At 40.3% G+C, this 18,134-nt stretch overlaps 1 protein-coding gene across 2 annotated transcripts in view; it reads right to left on the reverse strand.

Moving 5' to 3' along the window:
- Positions 1 to 4,876: 4,876 nt before the first annotated feature.
- The window catches only part of Stx7 (syntaxin 7), a 38,162-nt gene continuing 24,904 nt past the window's right edge, over positions 4,877 to 18,134 (reverse strand). For both annotated transcript variants that reach the window (XM_028877410.2, XM_028877411.2), the window contains exons 3-10: positions 16,912 to 16,981; positions 14,746 to 14,839; positions 13,914 to 14,051; positions 13,078 to 13,130; positions 12,369 to 12,465; positions 11,141 to 11,213; positions 9,018 to 9,100; positions 4,877 to 6,158 (exon numbers count right to left, since the gene is read on the reverse strand). In XM_028877410.2, coding sequence (XP_028733243.1) covers positions 6,066 to 6,158; positions 9,018 to 9,100; positions 11,141 to 11,213; positions 12,369 to 12,465; positions 13,078 to 13,130; positions 13,914 to 14,051; positions 14,746 to 14,839; positions 16,912 to 16,981 — 701 coding nt within the window. In that variant the 3' untranslated portion in view covers positions 4,877 to 6,065. The remainder of the gene's footprint in view (positions 6,159 to 9,017; positions 9,101 to 11,140; positions 11,214 to 12,368; positions 12,466 to 13,077; positions 13,131 to 13,913; positions 14,052 to 14,745; positions 14,840 to 16,911; positions 16,982 to 18,134) is intronic.

Genomic DNA, 18,134 nt, shown 5'->3' on the forward strand with positions numbered 1-18,134 from the left:
TTGACATCCTACCTGGGGTAAATCACCTAAGAACTGAAATTAAAAATGTCAACCATAAGGGCTACATGCTATTATATTATTATATAATATACTATTATATTATACATATATCAACAACAATGAAAACCTCAATGCACCTCAGACAGAATTAGATGAATGATGTGTGACAAAAGTTGTATTATTAAATTATGGTGTGAAACCCACTGCATATTACATCACATATGATAACCTTTTTGGAAGTTACAACATTAAATCTGGCACTAGAAAGAGGTCAGATGTGGTCAGTCATATCAAAAACAAACTGTGGCACCTTCAAACAAATTCAAAATGACCATAGCACCTAGTTTTGGGAAAACCCCTAAATCATAATACATTCCTCACTAAAACATGACTTACGTTTCCTGGACCTCTACTGATGGAAAGATTGGCATGGACATCAGGCACTCACTGCTTAGTCTTTAGTGATGCACAATTTAAAAAAAAGTCTCCCACATTACTTGGGTTTCAGATGCCTGATTTTTAGACTATTTTTCTTTGTCAAAGTTCAGGATATCAGTTCTACTGTTAAGTCATTGAAAAGCAGGCATTCTGAAGAGAAAACAGGAGTCAGTACATCTTAGCTGAGGCTTGGTGAGTTCTTCTCTAAACATTCTGCCAATGCCCATAGCTTTTGGAGTGAGCAAGTACTGTCTAGCGGTACTTACAGTAAACACTTAAAAATTTGTACTTTGGGTTGGTCCAAGTGGGAATTCATGCTCTTTCAAGTTTATTTAAAGACTCGGTTCAGCTCTAGAAGACTCCCTGGAAAACAAGTAGGGGTGTTATGCATGCAGAGCCTGCACAGGAAATCTGGTTTTACCTTCTACCGCTCACACGAAAAAAAATGCTGTCACAACACAACCTACAGGAACCCAGTCTGAGTAACTAAATGACTGATTTCTTAAACCCTGCCAGAAGCAACAGTGTCTGCCCTTTAGCTCCATTTTAGTGTGTAAAATTAGGGTTATTTGGATAGTAATGCTCACTGGCTAATTTTGTGTGTCGATCATATTTTTATGTGTGTGTCAATCACAGAGAAATGATTATGAAGACAATGGTTTAGAATGAGCCTGTTGATACAATATCTGACTTACAGGAAATTACTTACACTGGCATCAGCTATTAGGGGAGTCTTTATCCTCCCTTGTTCTTCCTGTTCCTGTCACCCTCCCTTACCTCTCCCCTTCCCTTCCACTTTTGTTTTTAAGACAGGGTCACAGGTTAGCCCAACCTGGCTTGGACTTGCTATGTGACCAGTGGAGGCTAGTGTTAAATTCACATCCCAAGAGCCAGTATTCCAAGGATGGATTACTGCCTGTCTAAGGAGTTTCTTCTATACCCCCCTTTTCACTACAGACAAAACAAAACAACAACTGTTGAGGGTGGGCTAAGATTAAATTGAAAACATTTTGTGGTATCTTGCAAGAAGCATAGTCAATCCATTTGTTTGAGGGCATTGTGTTGCAAGATTACACGGTCCCCTTGCTCCCTCCCTCCCTTCTTTATGTAGCTCTGCCCTCTGCTGGAGGCAGTAATTCCATGACTGCTTTAGGAATGTGGGATCTGAAATTCAAGGTACCCCTCCAAGGTACTCCCAGATGGAGTTGTTCTGATGTCCAGCCTCAGACATCAGAACAACTCCATCTGGTAACTTTTTGTTGGACTGCCAAAATAGATTCTTTCTAGAAAGCTTGATTTTCTAGAGGTCTTCTGAATGAGAAAGAAAATGAAATCCAGTCACTTTGTGAGTGGGAAATAGGAGCAACAAGAGAGACCAGACCTTAGAGTGGTAAGGCCAGTTGTTTAAGTGTCTGGTGCTCCCAAAGTGAATTCACCCTTGCCCACTCCCTTTCTTCCTATCCCTCCTCCCATTTTCTTATGATACATAAAGTGTAACCCAGGCTGACCTTAAACTCATTGTCTTGGAAGATGGCCGTGAACTTCTGATCATCTTGATTCCACTTCCCAGAGTTCTGACTGGTTTATGTGGTACAAAAGATCGAGTCCATGGCCTTGTGAATGCTACATAAGCATTCTACCAACTAAGCTCCATTCCTGGGCCCTGTGCTGAGTGCTTTTTTATATGTCAAATGTCAAAACATATGCTCTCTGTGAAAAGGAACATATTCATTTGGTTCATTCATTATCTTTATGCCCAGACATGTAGCGCTCTGGCAAAGCTGACTCCAATTAATGCCAAATTAAGTCAAGTGTTTATTGAGAAACAATTGTGGGGATGGAAATGGGGAGGAGCAAGGAAGTGAAGGAGAAAGAAACTGCTGGCTGCGGATGTCCTAGCCACCACACATCTTGTTGGGGCTGGAGAAAACCTCACTGCTCTCTTCAACACTGAGGACAGTTCCCAGGAATGGCTTACTCACTGTCGGTTGAAAGCCAAAGTCAAATGTATTTCTTACATGTGGCAGTGACTTTTTATTTTTCACTTTTTATTTTTTTATTTTTTATTTTATTTTTATTTAACTTCACTTCTCTGCATGAAGAAAGAAAAATAGAGGAAGTCAAAAATATTCTGAGTGATTTTTTTTTCTTTTTCTTAAAACCATACACCTGTTTCATGAACAGCGTCACCTTTTTTTTTTTTCATTATAGATTTATCGAAACATATTGGTATTTAAAACATTCTGGGTACAAAAATGGGGCATTTTTACCAAAAGCAGTAAGGACCATGACTGACTGGCCCAAGGGTGATATCGTCAAGGTATGGTGTTAGTAGTCACCAGTACAATCATGGTCCCGGGCATGCTCCAGGGGCCTCCTCCAGCCAGCCCACATGGCTTCTTGTTCTATTCTGGGCCGTCTGTGCCCACATCTATAGTAGAAGAAGCTGGAAAACATTGCACTGTATTCAAAGGGAACAGTTATTCTTTCACTATCAACTGTTCTGCAAAATGGTATCTTATATTTTAATAACCTAAACACCCAGTGCTAGGCTGTCGTTCAATTTAAGAAGCCAGTTAATCTCACTCAGTCCTGCCTGAGAACACTGAACAACATGGCTCTCAGTGGGGAAATTTCTTCAGTTTTAAGAAGATTCAGACGTAGTCAGTCATAAAAGCCTCTCACTTTATTTTCCTAAGGATGTGATGAGAGTGTAATGTTAGGGCGGTGCCTGCAGATTTCTGCAGCTGGTCTGATTCGGAACATTAGCGCCCCGAGCCTTAATCTGCCTTTTGTGACTGCTACCTTTGGTCGTTGCTGCAGGTACCTTCTGTTTGATGTGTGTAAATCTTATCTGAGAGTTTCCTAAGGGTTCAAAGCCTATGAAAAACTTGGTTCGGGGAGGAATCTGCAAACAGAGATGTCTTTTCACTGGGAACTTGTATTGGCATTGTCTCTTTTGGGGAGCTTAGATAAGAGGTTTCGGCATACGGAAATTGATTTGCTAAAGGTGTGGACTGTATAACAACAAAAAGGCCCTTTGTAAAGCAGCAGCGAGTCAGTCTGCCAGAGGCTGATCTTCTTGCATCTGGAAAGGCTAAACATTCATCCTTAGGGTGCTTCTGTGTCTTCTTTCCATGGACCCAGGTGAACCCACACCCTACAGTGTAGGAGCCGGAGGATGGGGAAGGATGCTGTGAGATGCTGTCTTCTGGACGTGGTATTACCATCACACCCATGAACTCACAGCATGTGGGAGGACCTGCCGAAGGCTGGCATATGATCACGCCAGTCAAACTTCCAGCACAGATAAGATGGTCGATCTCCGCAGCCCACCACTTACGGAGGGAGCAGTTAATGGCAGCTTATAGTTGCTAGCGGTGGGGGTGGGATAATCTTTTTTAAGGACGTGGTCATGGGTAGAATTCCGTGCTCCCAGAGACGGCTCCACACTCATGTATATGTCAATAACACTAATAGGACTCAAAGAGCTATAAAAAATTAAAAATGAATAATAAAAAACCCACATAAAGTTGGGATGGGAACATGCTGAAGAAGATATGGGCAAACTGCTTATATAATATTCTCAATAATAAAAAAAAATGTAAGACTTAACATTCCATAAAAATTCTAAAACTGACCTGAGGGAACCCTCAAGCTTTTTTTTCTCACCTAGCTATTCTGTTAGGTTTTGCATTTAAATGTTTTCAGTCAAAAGTAATTTTTCTGTTCTAAATATCTTGTAAAAGTTTCCTCAAGTTAGTGCTTTTTTAAAAGAAGACAACCAGCTAAAGTTGCCATCTTCGATCACTGATCAATGACCCACCTAAAAGAATTACTTAAGATTTTTTAAGTAAAGTAGCTAAGGTGATGCCCGATTTTTGAACATGTTCTGCTGTTATGGGGCACTCAGTATGAAGGGAATGGGTAAATGGACATGGCCTACGTGAGCACAGATGTGTGATTACAGATGCTCGTGCCGAAGCTGTTTCGTAGATGCCACTGAAACTTTCCTTTAGCTACAAGATGCAGTGCAGTGTTTGACAGCGCACATGCTGGGGTCATCTGGAAGAGAAGACCTTGCGGGACCAGGCCTGGGGGGCTGGCACTGACCTGGCGGCATTTGCGTGAATTCTCCAGGGATTGCCCATTCTAACCTTGAGAGTGGTCTGACTCAGGCACCAGAAAACCTCATCGTTCCCATCTCTCACAAAACATTTTCTATTATCACTTTTACAGAAAAAAAGAAAAAGTTCTGCTGAGATGTCAAGCAACTTCTACGTATTAGTAAATAACCCATTTGATAGTCTAAAATTTAAAACGTTAACCAGTGACCCGGAAATATGAAGGATGTCCTGCCACAGGGCCTTTGCTTCCTCCTGTAGCAGCAAATGTAAGGGAAGCCCAGGTTCCACAGAAAGAGTCCCAGGAATCAGCATTAGCAGACATCTCTGAAATCATCTTTATTCTGCTTGCAAGGATACAATTATTTAGTTACTATTTCACTTGTTCCCGTTTCAATGTTTCAGAGCCTGCCACAATAAACAATGCCTCCACTAGCAAACTACTATATAAGAACAATATAAAACACCAACGTTAAACTAAGACAGCCCCCTTTACAGCATTCGGATTAGTGCATTAAAACACTGATTTAAAAAGGCAAGTGAGTTTACTGGCAGACATCTGATTCTTATTCTAATGAAGGATGATTTAAAAATGGCACTCTAAATAAACTCTAAATATAAGTGTCAAAATTAAGCCCCAAATCTGTAACTGTGGGAAAGTTACTTTGTGATGATGACCCAAAGATACACGTCTAATCAGTTTTCTGTGGAACACAAAGCCAGACAGTATGAAGCTTGTTCAGTGCAGTGAAGAAATTGGAATCTTTAGCATCTAAACAGAATAGATATTGGTATGGATTTTTCAGATACTTCCTCCAAGTTACAGCAAACGTTACAGTAACTATGCTTTCCTTAGTACACCTCGGATTAAACAGACCATATGTAAAAACAATCTATATTACTATCTTTACAATGCAATCTACAGCAAAGGCATATATACACACACATTGGGAAATGGTTCACTGACTTTATTCAGAGAAGACAAAAGTAATCCAATAATGAAAGATCAATAACGATCTGCATGGCTGGGGACCACAGGGGATAAAATGTCCCACAAACATGTATGTTAAGGTTTTGTTATGGAGAATATTTCCTGGACAAGTCAGATTTAAACTTGAATTTTTAAAAAATACGATAGCACAATCTGGGCTCATGTTACACAGTGACAGAGGTATAAGAGTACACATACCAATCACGTAGTTCCTCAAACTCAGTCAAACAATATAAATAAATTATAAACGAAAGTCATATACAATGTGAGCAAAACCTGACAGTCACTGAACTAAAAAGATGGAAGTCATACCAGCAACGGTATTTAGGAAAACCTTCATATTAGAAAACACCAGATCGCATCCAAAAGAAGCTCCTTCCCAATAAGAATGACAAAGTATGAGACCATCCATTACACCACAGCCTTAAAGTAACAATAATAATAGAAAGTGATCACGAGAATCTGCCTACATAACCCAGACAACGTCATGCAGTGGTCCACTCCTTCACGACTCAGCCTTTCAGTCCCCATACGATGAGACAGATGATCACAATTCCGACAACGAGGATAAAAATGATGATGCAGAGGGTTTTCCTGGACTTGCGCTGCAGAAGCAAGAACAAGAGTCAGTGACAGACTCAGTGAGGTGATTCACAACGGCTGAGAGAAACTCAGTTCACTCTAGTGACAGTTGGAACCCTTGTATTCGGGGCTGCAAATTTTCTTCTTAAAAACCTCGACAACACCTATTTTTTTTTAAAGAAATATTTTTCTTGAGTGAATATTATAATTCAAGGAGCAATTTTTTTTTTTTAATTGCTGGTAGTTTTCCTGGCTAAGCTTAAGAAAGAAGAAACTGAGCCTGGGGAGATGGCTTGATGGTTGAGAGTACTGACCGCTCTGCCAGAGGACACAGGGTCAATTCCTAGAGCCCACACGACAGTGCACAACTATCTATAACTCACGCATGTGGTGCCCAGATATATGCAGGCAAAATACCAACACTCATTGTCGGGACACTGTCCAGGAATGGAATCATGCGAAGGGGATTCTGAATGCTTGTGAGAAAATGCCAAGAAAACAAGACAAGAGTTGTATGACCTTAGTTTCTTCAAAACACATGGAATTTTTCTTGGAGTGTGGTTTCATGTTCCTCCCAGGTGTCGCATATAGGAATGAGTTTACTTTAGATTATTCATTACAACAGGCTATTGTTATTTGTTCATAGGCCTCTATGGAAAAACATGTTTTTTTTGCCACATGCAGCCTGTCCTTGTGATTGGACACTTTGCTCGGGCGACTCTTCTTAACCCTCAAGTTTGAACTATTTGATGCTCTGAATCAAGTTGGCTATTGCATGAGACTTTAGTCCACCTTACTTTTAGGCTCCATTCTCCCAGTTCTAACCATCTTTAGAGCAGTAAAATACACATAAAATAAATAAATAAAATTTACCCCAAAATAAATAAAAAGTAAATAAACAGATAGACAGACACATAAACAAATAAATAAATACATATATAAATGAAAGAAAGGAAGAAAGAAAGAGAGAAAGGAAGAAAGAAAGAAAAAAGAAAGAAAGAGGAAACCATGTTAGGCATGCACTTCGAAAGCATTTGCTTGGTATGCGAGGTCCTGGGTTAGGTCCCTGTTCTCTTTCAAACCCTAAGAACACAAAAGAAGTGAGGAAGAAATCAGAGGTACTGGTTGAAGTGACAGACTGATAATATCCAGGCATGGGGGTAAAGGACAGCCTCCCAAAGCAGCAGTGTTACATGGTGCCAACCACACAGTGGTCTGCCTGGTGGAAAACATGGCACTCACTCAGGTTTTCAGGTTAGAGAGGAAAGTAAAAAGCAGTTGAAAATATCTAAGAAGTCACAATATTGTAGTTACAAGGTCCAAGAAAGGGGTAATTATGAAGAACAACAAAAAATTGATGTGTTAAGAGGGGACTCAAATGATGTCCTGTGATGGTGTTCAGAGGTTCAGAAGAGTCTGGCCTCATTCTTACTGAACAAAGGTCTACATACTGTACAACTGTTAATAGTTCACAAGCCTTAATATCTGTGTAGTATCTGAAGCATGATTTGTACTTCACAGACACATACAGACTCCCAATATTAATGAGATTCCCTTGAGAAATAAATTTATATCTATTGAAAGTCTCTGCAGCATGTTGACGTGGTGTGTGATGATTTAACGACACTCCCAGCTAACATAGTTCCCAGGGACTTTGAAGAGACCTTTCCAGGACAAGGACCTTTGTCACCTTGGTCTAGAGATCACTGACAGGAAAGAAAATGTGGTGGGTCGGGCGGTGGTGGCACTCGCCTTTCACCCCAGCATTTGGGATGCAGAGGTAAGTCGATCTCTGAGTTTGAGGTCAGCCTGGTCTACACGGTGAGTTCCAGGACAGCCAGGGCTACATAGAGAGACTGTCTTGAAAAAAATCAAAAATAAAAAGTAACAAGGAAGAGTGGGAAATGAGGGGGAAGGTGACCTAAGAGGTCTCTCCATGTATGGCTGTCACTGTCACATCAGAGCGGAGACCATCATGGGAGGTAGAGAGCACAGCTTACAGAGGATACTAGAAAAACCAGAACTGTTAAATTCATGGATTTTGTTTTTTTCTTTAATGGAAAAAACTGACACTGTTTTCCATCAAGAAGGATGTGAATGTATATGTTAATACCTGGTAATCTTGGCTATTCTGTAAAGCCAGCCCTCATGGTAACCACCAGAATTCTGGGGGTTGTTAGTCAGTCAATAGAACCCATCTTTATGCATATTACAAACCCTTCCTTCCTAGGCCCAGACTCCAGAGCACTGCTTCTTAGTCAATAGAACTCAATCTTTTTTTTGTTGTTGTTGTTGTTTGTTTTTTTGAGACAGGATTTCTTTGTGCAGTTTTGGTGCCTGTCCTGGAGCTCGCTCTGTAGACCAGGCTGGCCTCGAACTCACAGAGATCCGCCTGGCTCTGCCTCCCGAGTGCTGGGATTAAAGGTGTGTGCCACTGCCTCCCGGCCTTAGAACTCATTCTTATGTGAAGGTCACAGATGCTTTGCTGAAGAGATGCACTCTGACATAGCCATGCCTAAAGCTTTGCTGCGGTAATTCTCACCTGGATACTTCTCCCCAAAGTTTCACTGTGTTTAAGTATGTGAAAAATAAATTGCTTAGCATCAGACTAAGTTTTCATGCAGCACTGGCTAAGGTGTGCTGACCCAAGTTTCATTTGTACCTTACCCAGACTATTCTGATGCCATCCGTGATGCTTGCAGGGACCCCCACAAGGGAAAAGCATGGAGGAGTAGTCTCTTGCAAGCCTCATGGTTTCCTGTCTCTGCGGGTCAATGTGAGAATATGCGTGCCCAAACCGAACAAAATTCTACAGTCAGCATAGGCAGCCCCTTCAAGTCAAAACTCCAAGTTGTAAGAAAATGTATTGCAGTGAACGTTACCTGGTAATCTGCTGCTCTGGAGAGCTGCTGGTTTGCCTGCTGGACGTGCACCTCTGCGCTTTCCACGTTGGCTTCTATGCTGTCTTTAAAATAAAAAAGCGTGCACACACACAGAACAGAATCGTTAAACACGAACTGGCGTGATAAACAACAAATCACCAAGTTTAATTCAGCAGACATTTAAGGAAAAGATGTAATCCAACCAATACACAAACGCATAAACAAAGGACCTTAACCATCTTCTCTAGTTCTACTGGACACAACAAAAGTACTGGCATTTTGCAAATACCAGATCAGAGACAGCACAAGCTGTGGTCAATTTCTAGCCCCAGGGCTTACACTGTCTCAACACCAATGTGCAAAACCGATCAGTCCTCTTCTCCCCAGGCCCAAAGACTTTTGTCATCACAAAGTAAAAAAGCTACCTCAGCTTCTCAAAGGACACTCTCCTCAGGACCAAGGAAGGGCCCAAATACTGGAGTTCAGGCCTTTGTATGCTTATTTATCGAACTGTCCTGCTAGTTCCTAGTGTTCCCCAGCTTTGTGTTTATTTCTGCAAATGCACCCCACTTCAAGTCATTCACATAAACCCAAGGCTCTGCCTGCTTTGCCTGGTACAGTGGCCAATTTCACAGTACGAATCTGATAACTTTAATTCATTCTGTTTTCATGGACCTAACTGCAGTTGAGTGTAGACCCACCCAGGACCCACAGGCCTTCAGGGTGGCATCCTCCTTTCCACTCTGTTCTAACCATCTGCAGGACTGGAGACTCTCAGTTTTAAAGGCCATTGTGCCACATACTTCTAGCCCTCCTTGGTAGCAGACATTCAAAGATCTCACAGCTTCTTCAGTTCTTGAATACCGTGACCCCTGACTTGGTGATGTTTTTAATACTTCTCTTAGTGTCACAGCTGGTGACTGCATTAGTCAGCTGTGGACCCTTCTAACTAATACCCTGATCTCTCTGCAAATCGACCACTCTGTGTATATGTGCACATGTCCCATGTGCACATACTTGTGCACATGGGTGTGGAGGCCAGAGGTTGACTTCAGGTGTCTTCCTCAGATGTCTTTCTCACTACTTTTTGAGACTGAGCCTCTCACTGAATCTGGAGCTCATTAATTCAGCAAGACTTAACTGGCCAGTGAGCTCCAGGGATGTTCTTGTTTCTGCCTATTTAGTTCTAGGGTTAGGACAAGGGTAGCATGTGCCCACATTATGCTCAATCTTTTTATGTAGGTGCTAGGGGTCTGAAATAAGGTCCTCGCGGCTTGTGTACCAAGCTATTTTACTAACTGAGCCATCTCTACTATACTCTGTGTGTCTCTGTGTGTGTGTGTGTGTGTGTGTGTATGTGTGTGTGTGTGTATATACACAAGCTGTATGTGTGCATGCGTATTTGGGTACAAGCATCTATGTGTACAGAGGCCAAGAAGGACATCAGGTGTTCTGCTCTATCAGTCTCCAGCTTACTCCTTTGAGAGAGGGCCTCTCACTGAACCTGAAGTTTGCAGGGAGCAAACCTCAGAGATCCTGCCTTTGCACCTCAGAGTTCTAGGGTTAGGAACATGTGTTGCCATACCCAGTTTTCTTTCCTGTGGACTCTGATCTCAGATCCCCATGCTTGCACACGAGCTCTTATCCACTGAACTCTCCCTCCAGCTCCCATACTTATTTTTAAATTTTCCATCGTTACATCCCAAACCAAAAGCTTTAATGCCAGGGGTCTCAGTCTCCTAGCATCTAAATGAGCTACATGAATCTATCAAAAACTATTTGGCAGTTGATAGGACAAATGACCAGGCAAATAGCTATTTCCCATAAAACAAGACAGCATACACAATTACCAATATCATGAGTTCCCCCAGTTCTCAGTATGACAGCGCTAGATTTGGATAAGAATGAAACTACAGCCCTGGAGTAGGCTGGGATGCCATGTGGGGCCTTATGGTAACAGCAGCAGGAAGCCCTGGTTAAACTCTATCCTCAGGATTGCAGCAAACAGTAGAGACTACACCTTTGATTTTAGAGAGCCCAGAGACAATAAGAAAGTAGATTTTTCTGCAGGGGAACTGCAGGTAACTTGCTCCCACCTCACAGTCCACAGCGGCAGGACTTACCAATCACATCTCCTTGTTCATGAATCATCATCCCCAAGTCTTTAAATATTTCATTAATGTCCATAATATCAGCCTAAGATAAAAAGTGCACATTATTATGCATTATTAGAAATTCGGTCCCCACCCCCACAAATGAGGAAATCCAAAAGAAAAGGAAAGGAACAAATTTACCCCCACTCATACATATATAAGCATGTATTCAGAAGTAATATATTAATTTTGGGAACATTAGAAAAATATACCACTATAAGCAATCCTAACAAAAGAGCCTCAGGATGCCACTAGTTATCCAAAGTAAATCTGTGACACTCACTGTATCAAGTGAGGAGGATGAAATTGAGGACCTATAACACAGAAGGCCATGGGGTACTAAGGCCAACCTGATAAGTTTTCTTGTCACAGACAACATTTGCTTAGAAGAATATGAGTATTCTTATATTTCAATAAGAAATTCACCCATTAATTTGACAATTTCAATGAATAAAACACTACATATATATTATATAAAGCCCTACATTAATAAACTTGAATATCTAACAGACTATAGTGAAATTATAAATGTCATTGGTGGGTAAACAAATTTATTGGATAGAGAAATTATAGCTTTACTTTTCTTCAATATATACCTATTTATTTTTCCCAATTAAAGACACTTTTTACTTGTATAAAGAAGTTTGCACACCTATCGTGGCTTAGTTTCTCTTTTATGAGGACGGAATGTGAAAATTAACAGTTATCACAGTGCCTTGGCACATGGAAGACCTTCAATAAACTGTAGCCACTGGTAGCCATTATTAGCCCACTTCTTAGGGGCCAGATGGCTTCTACAAGAACAACAACTTAAGACATCCTTCATCTCTGTGTTACAGTAGACACCCTAAAAGGAAACATAGTTTTTTTAATGGTACTGTAAAAGTCTTACTCATGGAGGCATGGCGGTATGCTGAAGGGTGTTAGTTCCCCAGATTCCCAAGACAGATGTTTATTTCTAGAATGGTATTTTCTCAACAGTAAGGAGAACTGTGAATGATTTAACAACGAGGAAGGAATATGGCTTCTCCCCCTGGCACCAATAGCATCATTTCTTATACAAGAGTTATTCCAAATTCTATACTAGAAAGTTCACCAAACTGACAGATATTCTTAGAGTTTTCTTCCCCGGCATTATTCAGGTCTGTGAACATGCTCAAAGTACAGAGCAGCAGTGAGGTGTGGCTGTGAGGCTTACTTCCAGCTGCCGGATTGAAGACTCTCTCTCGTGAATAAGGCGGAGGTCATCCTCTGTAATTTCTTCATCTTGGACCTGGACTTGAGGCTGTGTTTGGCTATAAAATCAAATACAGAAACAGGACTTATTATCCACTAAATGAGAGATTTTAATCCTCAAGACCAGAATATTGTTCACTTAAAAAAGTTTAAAAAGTCAGGCATGGTGGTACATGCCTGTAATCATGTAAGCTAGACAAGCTGAGACAGAAAGATCTAGAATTTAAGGCCGATCCTGGCTACACAGTGAATCCCAGGCTAACCTGGACAACACAGTGAGATCTTGTCTCCAAAGAAACCTCAATAAATAAATAAAAACTTCTAAGTATAAAAAGATATTTTACCCAAATTTTACCTTATTTTCATTACACTCATGGTTTCATCATATATAGTTTAGACTCACTTAAGTATTACGAAGTATACTTGGTAACTTCACATAAAAATATTTTATTCTTAAAATTATGCAAATAAGTTTATTTGGGTGATCTAGTTACAAATTACATAATAAATATTTTATAAATATTTAATATTTCCCAAATTTACTATTTATTTATAAATATTAAGCTGTTTATTTTTATAATACAATAAAAGCTCTATTTCTGCTTCATGAACTATAATATATAATACTTGAAAAACTATCTTTTGATTTATAATTTTTTTTAATTTCTTACCTTTCCCAGGATACAAGATTCTTTTCTTTTGAGCTGTCTTCAGGAAAACCACCCTGAATAATTTAGTTAGAAGATAGAAAGAAAGCAAGAATGAGGAAAAGTAAACAACACTTATAGTTCCCTTTAAGATGGCTTAACTGTATTTTGGGTGGGTATGTGTTCATGTGTGTGCATACATATGGATGTGTGCATGTGCTATGGGAGCAGGGAAGGTATTTTGGGTGGGTATGTGTTCATGTATGTGCACATGTGAGTGTGTGCATACATATGGGTGTGTGCATGTGCAATTGGAGCAGGGAAGGATAAGTTCTGCTTAAGTAATAACAAAATAATATCTTAAACTGACGAGGAGGGAATTCGCTATTTACAAGGACCAAATAATAAATATAATTTAGCTAATACTTAATGTCATTGTGAAACTCTACATTAAAGAGTGCAACACCAACTAATGGGACCCTGTGAGAAATTAAAACTAGATTAACTCAAACGTTTCCAGGCTCCTATTCATTTTCAGAATCCCTTGGCACATGCACTGAGTTCATCATCATAGCCTGGCACACACCCGAACACCAAGCCTCAAACCAACTTGCCATGAAAAGACCACCCGGACTTGACCTCTAACCTTTAACAAACCAGTTTTTCTATTTTTATGTAGTGTGTACTCTGCTATTGCTCCACAAGGAGTAACTACAACAATATACGACATTATTCTTCTTAAAACCTGAGGAGACATCCTTAAAATAGTCACAGATTTAAGAGTGACCCAGACCTCTACAACTTTGCACATCAGGATGACGCAAATGCCATGCCTTGACCACATCACTCATAATACTCACCGATACCCTGGAGCTGGCTCTCACTCGGGCAACAAACTCTTTCTCTCTCTCAGCAGCTTGCCGCTGGGTCTTCTGAAAGTTTGTCAGCGATGTTGTGAATTCCGCCACCAATCGGTCCTTCTGTATCTTTCTTTGGCGCTAGAGGGGAGGGAGAGACACAGCCTGCTGGGTCAAACGGAGAAGCTCACTGGGATCTGCAACAGTTGCTTCACGACTCTTTGGCTCTTTATTTGATCCTAAAATTGTCACTCAGTCTCCAGTTACAGAGACTATCTGATGGACTCTCAGGCACCTTTCTAGTGGGTTCAAACACTTGCACTTTTGTCTTGAAGCGAAAGGCCTGCCCTACAGGATTTCTCACCTTAGACTTTTGTAGTAGCTGATAAGTGGGTCAAGGTCTTAATTTTAGGTAATCCCCCTTTTAGGTAAATAAAACCTATACACTTATATATATAATAACTTGCAGTAAGTAAGCAAGGAGTTAACTGTGCCCCCAGGCACATCTTGAGTGTGTGTGTGCTGGGTGTGGGGGGGTGAGGGGGGGCAACATCCCTGCAAAGCCAGGAAGCAATTACACAGAAGGCATTATCTCAGTATGCTCTTAATTATGGGTCAGGGCAACTACATGGAAATAATTTCTGCTTTATGGAACCACATGATACTACCTGAACAACTAAATACAGTTTTGTGTTCTTGTAACTAATCTCAAATACAATTTTTTTTATTTTGGTCGCCTAACTTCCTTTGTAGCATCACAGTTCAAAGATCCGACCATGCATTTAATTTCTTTCACATTCAGGACATCAAAACATGCATCTGAAAGTCCTGGTACCTGCTCACTGGGGGTGGTAGGCAGCGATCCAAACTCCTTAATGTACTTATCTGTTTCTTTCGCAAGTTGGTTAGTATACTGCTGCTTCTGCTGCCTAAAGTGAAAAGAAAAAACGAAAGGAGAAACAGAAGGCAAAACCACATCATAGCCAAAGAAGAACTCTGCCACTCTGTGTCAACCCTAGTAAAAGGCTGTAGAGGAACTGGTGTTTTGTCTGGGTATTCATAGTTTCAAACTATAAACTATAAAAGTACTCATAGTTTTCTGAACAGGCTGTCAATTTCTTCTGCCAAACCAAATCTTTAGGTTTTTTTTTTAATAATATTAAGAACTATGACATAGAAAGGTCTTCATTCACCCAGAATAACCATGCTTAGAAAAATAAATATGAATTGTTATTACCGATAAGTAAAAATCATTAGCTATCAATGAATATGACTCCAGTGAGAAGGGCATGTAGTCAGGACAGTGCTGGTTATCTGGTCCTTTATATCTGAGAATGTGACAATGTGCACAGCTCGGCTCTGTGTCTCCCCTGGGAGGGCATCTGAGGAAGAAGGACTATTTGTTTTTGGCCAGTTCCCAGGTGTGAGGTACATCTTGTATGTCTTATTTCTTTATGTGAACACTTATGTTCCACAAACACAAAGATGGAGGAGATTTGGCGACAGTACAAATTTACTAGTAGTTAAACTTGATGGAGAAGATCTAACAGGGCTTCCTTATTAACAGACTTGAATACAACAAACGGGTAAATTACACCTAGACCTGCATTTTCCTAGATAACTTATAAAGAAAAAAAGTACGAATTATAATGAAAAAACTTGATATCCAGCAATAACATCTTGCATTAAAGGGATGCTTAGGAATGGCACCAGGGCCTCCCTTGTACATCCCTTCCGTTACACGTGGACTGCCAGTGAGGCTCACAATAAAAAGATGCTCAGATGCAGATGCCTGTATAGAGCTAGTGAGGAAGAATAATAGCCAGCTCACAGCTCTAGAACACCAAATGCCCATGCTTAGACCTGCTTCTCTAAGTCTCTGGAACAGGAGAGTCAAAGCTCTCAAAAGGCAACCTGCGCGATCATGTCTATGGATTCAGAATTTCCGCTGTTAACTTCACAACAATAATGTATGTAAATGGAAATATGTATTTCCATTGCATTGCATGTCAATGAGTGATGGTGTATTAGCTATGAGTCACCCCCAACATCCATTCTATTGTAGAAAATAAAACATAACTATCAGACAACTACAAATACTTCAAATGGTACTTTTTAAAAAACATGAGTTTCTACTATATATCTTTTTATATCATCTTTGTACTTTTGTTCCAGCTAATTGTTGTATGGAGATACATGCAATGCTGTGTGTATGTGTACGTGTGTACGTGTGTGTATGTGTATGTATGTGTGTGTCTGTGTTTGTATACGTGTATGTGTCTGTGACCCTGTGTGTGTATATGAGTGTGTGTGTGTGTGTGTGTGTGTGTGTGTGTGTGTGTGTGTGTGAATTGTAATCTGTAGCTATTAAAGTTCTGAGGACTTAAGAGGTTCTGGCAGATATTGGGCATATCGCCAAGGCTCTGAAAGAGAGATTTTCCTTACTAGAAATGGTTCTATATGTGAACATCATATTTTACAAAGTTCAGATGAGAAAAGAGAAGAATACTATAAAATCTATAAAACACATAAAGTACTATTATTATTCCTGCTGGCATATTTACTGAAACATATGTAACTTCTGTGTGTGCCTGTGTGTGTGTGTGTATAAGTTTTGAGACAGAGTCTCACTGTGTAGCCCAGGCTGGTCTGGAACTTACTCTGTAGCCCAGGCTGGTTTTAAATTCTCAGCAATCCTCCTATCTTATTAATTTTCCATCATTTTCTCCAATAAAAAGCCACCACAAAAGCAGATTCTCTTTTTTTTTTGTCTTAAAAAACAAACAAACAACAACAAAACCAAACTGGGCAGTGGGCGCATACCTTTAATCCTAGCGCTCTGGAGGGAGAGGCAGGCGAATCTCTGTGAGTTCAAGGTTAGCCTAGTCTACAGAGTGAGTTCCAGGACAGCCAGGGTAGTTACACAGAGAAACCCTGTCTCATAAGAAAAAAAAAAAAAAAAAAAAAAAAACACCCCCCCCCCACAAGAAACAGAACTTACAGCTGTTGCCTCAATTCTGGTGAATCTTGAGGGGTTCCGAGTTGATTCAGAGTCCTTTGTATTTCCACGGCTGTCATAATAGGAAATCAATGAGTAATTGTAAGAAAAGGTGCAGCCACAGAAAATATTACATTAGAAGCAATAAGGTAATTAAATGATGAAAAGAAAAAAAAACAAAGGCATAATGGTAGATAATAATAACTGAAAAAGATAAAAAGTAAATGGTTTATTCTGTCTAATCAGTAACAGCAACAGACTGATTTTCCAAGAGAAAACTGAATGTGACATTGACGTGTGAAACTGTGCTCATGACCCAAAATGGTAATCTCATTCCTGTGCTACAAAGACTGACCCGAGAGTAGTGCATGTAAGTTTTACTTAAATCTACCAGCATAAAAGTTATGGGACAATAATTATGACAATGACATATTTTACTATAACATAAAGTGAGCATTACAGCTTGAAACGAGAAGTGTATAACACAATTAGAAACGTGATTTTCAGTCATCGGTGTAACAATTCACACAGATAAGAGTAGACTAAAGAATGCTAAAACCACAAGCAGTCTCAGCCATCCCTGAGAGATGATATTTAAGAGATAACCTTTCCACTGATAAATGTATTGTTTAAAACAAAAGCTCAAAGTCAGTACCAACACGGGACGAAATGGCATTAGGAACCATATGCAGGATGTGTTGAGAGAGTCACAAGCATCCATATATATATCGCCAAAATGTTTAACCCAAGACTAACTATGAGGATGAAATTGGACCAGTTTAGACTATGGGATAATCTACAAGACAGCTGGTTGGCCTCTAATTGTAAAACCATCAATACTTCAGGGATTCTGTGTGTGACAGAAGCTATCATAACCCAAGGACCTAGGTTTCCAGACACTCGTGGTCACCAAACATTGTTCCTCGTCTTATTCCAGTGAAGATTAAAGACATGGACACTCCTGGGAGTATGCCAAGTGAAAACACGTTTTATAAAGGAGAATTCAGGAATTAAGGAAAAGTGAGAGAAAGTTGCAAGACAGGGAAGAGTTTCCAAGAGAGGAAAAGGCCTTTGAACTTCCTTGTCTAGTCTTTACACGGCTATGGCAGCAACTGGACAACTGGTAAGCTTGGTTACTTCTCTAGGCTATCTATCAACAGCCAAGACAATGGAGGGCACGGACACTCTATGCATGTTCCCTGGCCCAACCAGATTGATGGCCATGC

The sequence above is a fragment of the Peromyscus leucopus genome, chromosome 8a (genome assembly GCF_004664715.2).
Source record: "Peromyscus leucopus breed LL Stock chromosome 8a, UCI_PerLeu_2.1, whole genome shotgun sequence".
NCBI classification, from domain to species: domain Eukaryota; kingdom Metazoa; phylum Chordata; class Mammalia; order Rodentia; family Cricetidae; genus Peromyscus; species Peromyscus leucopus.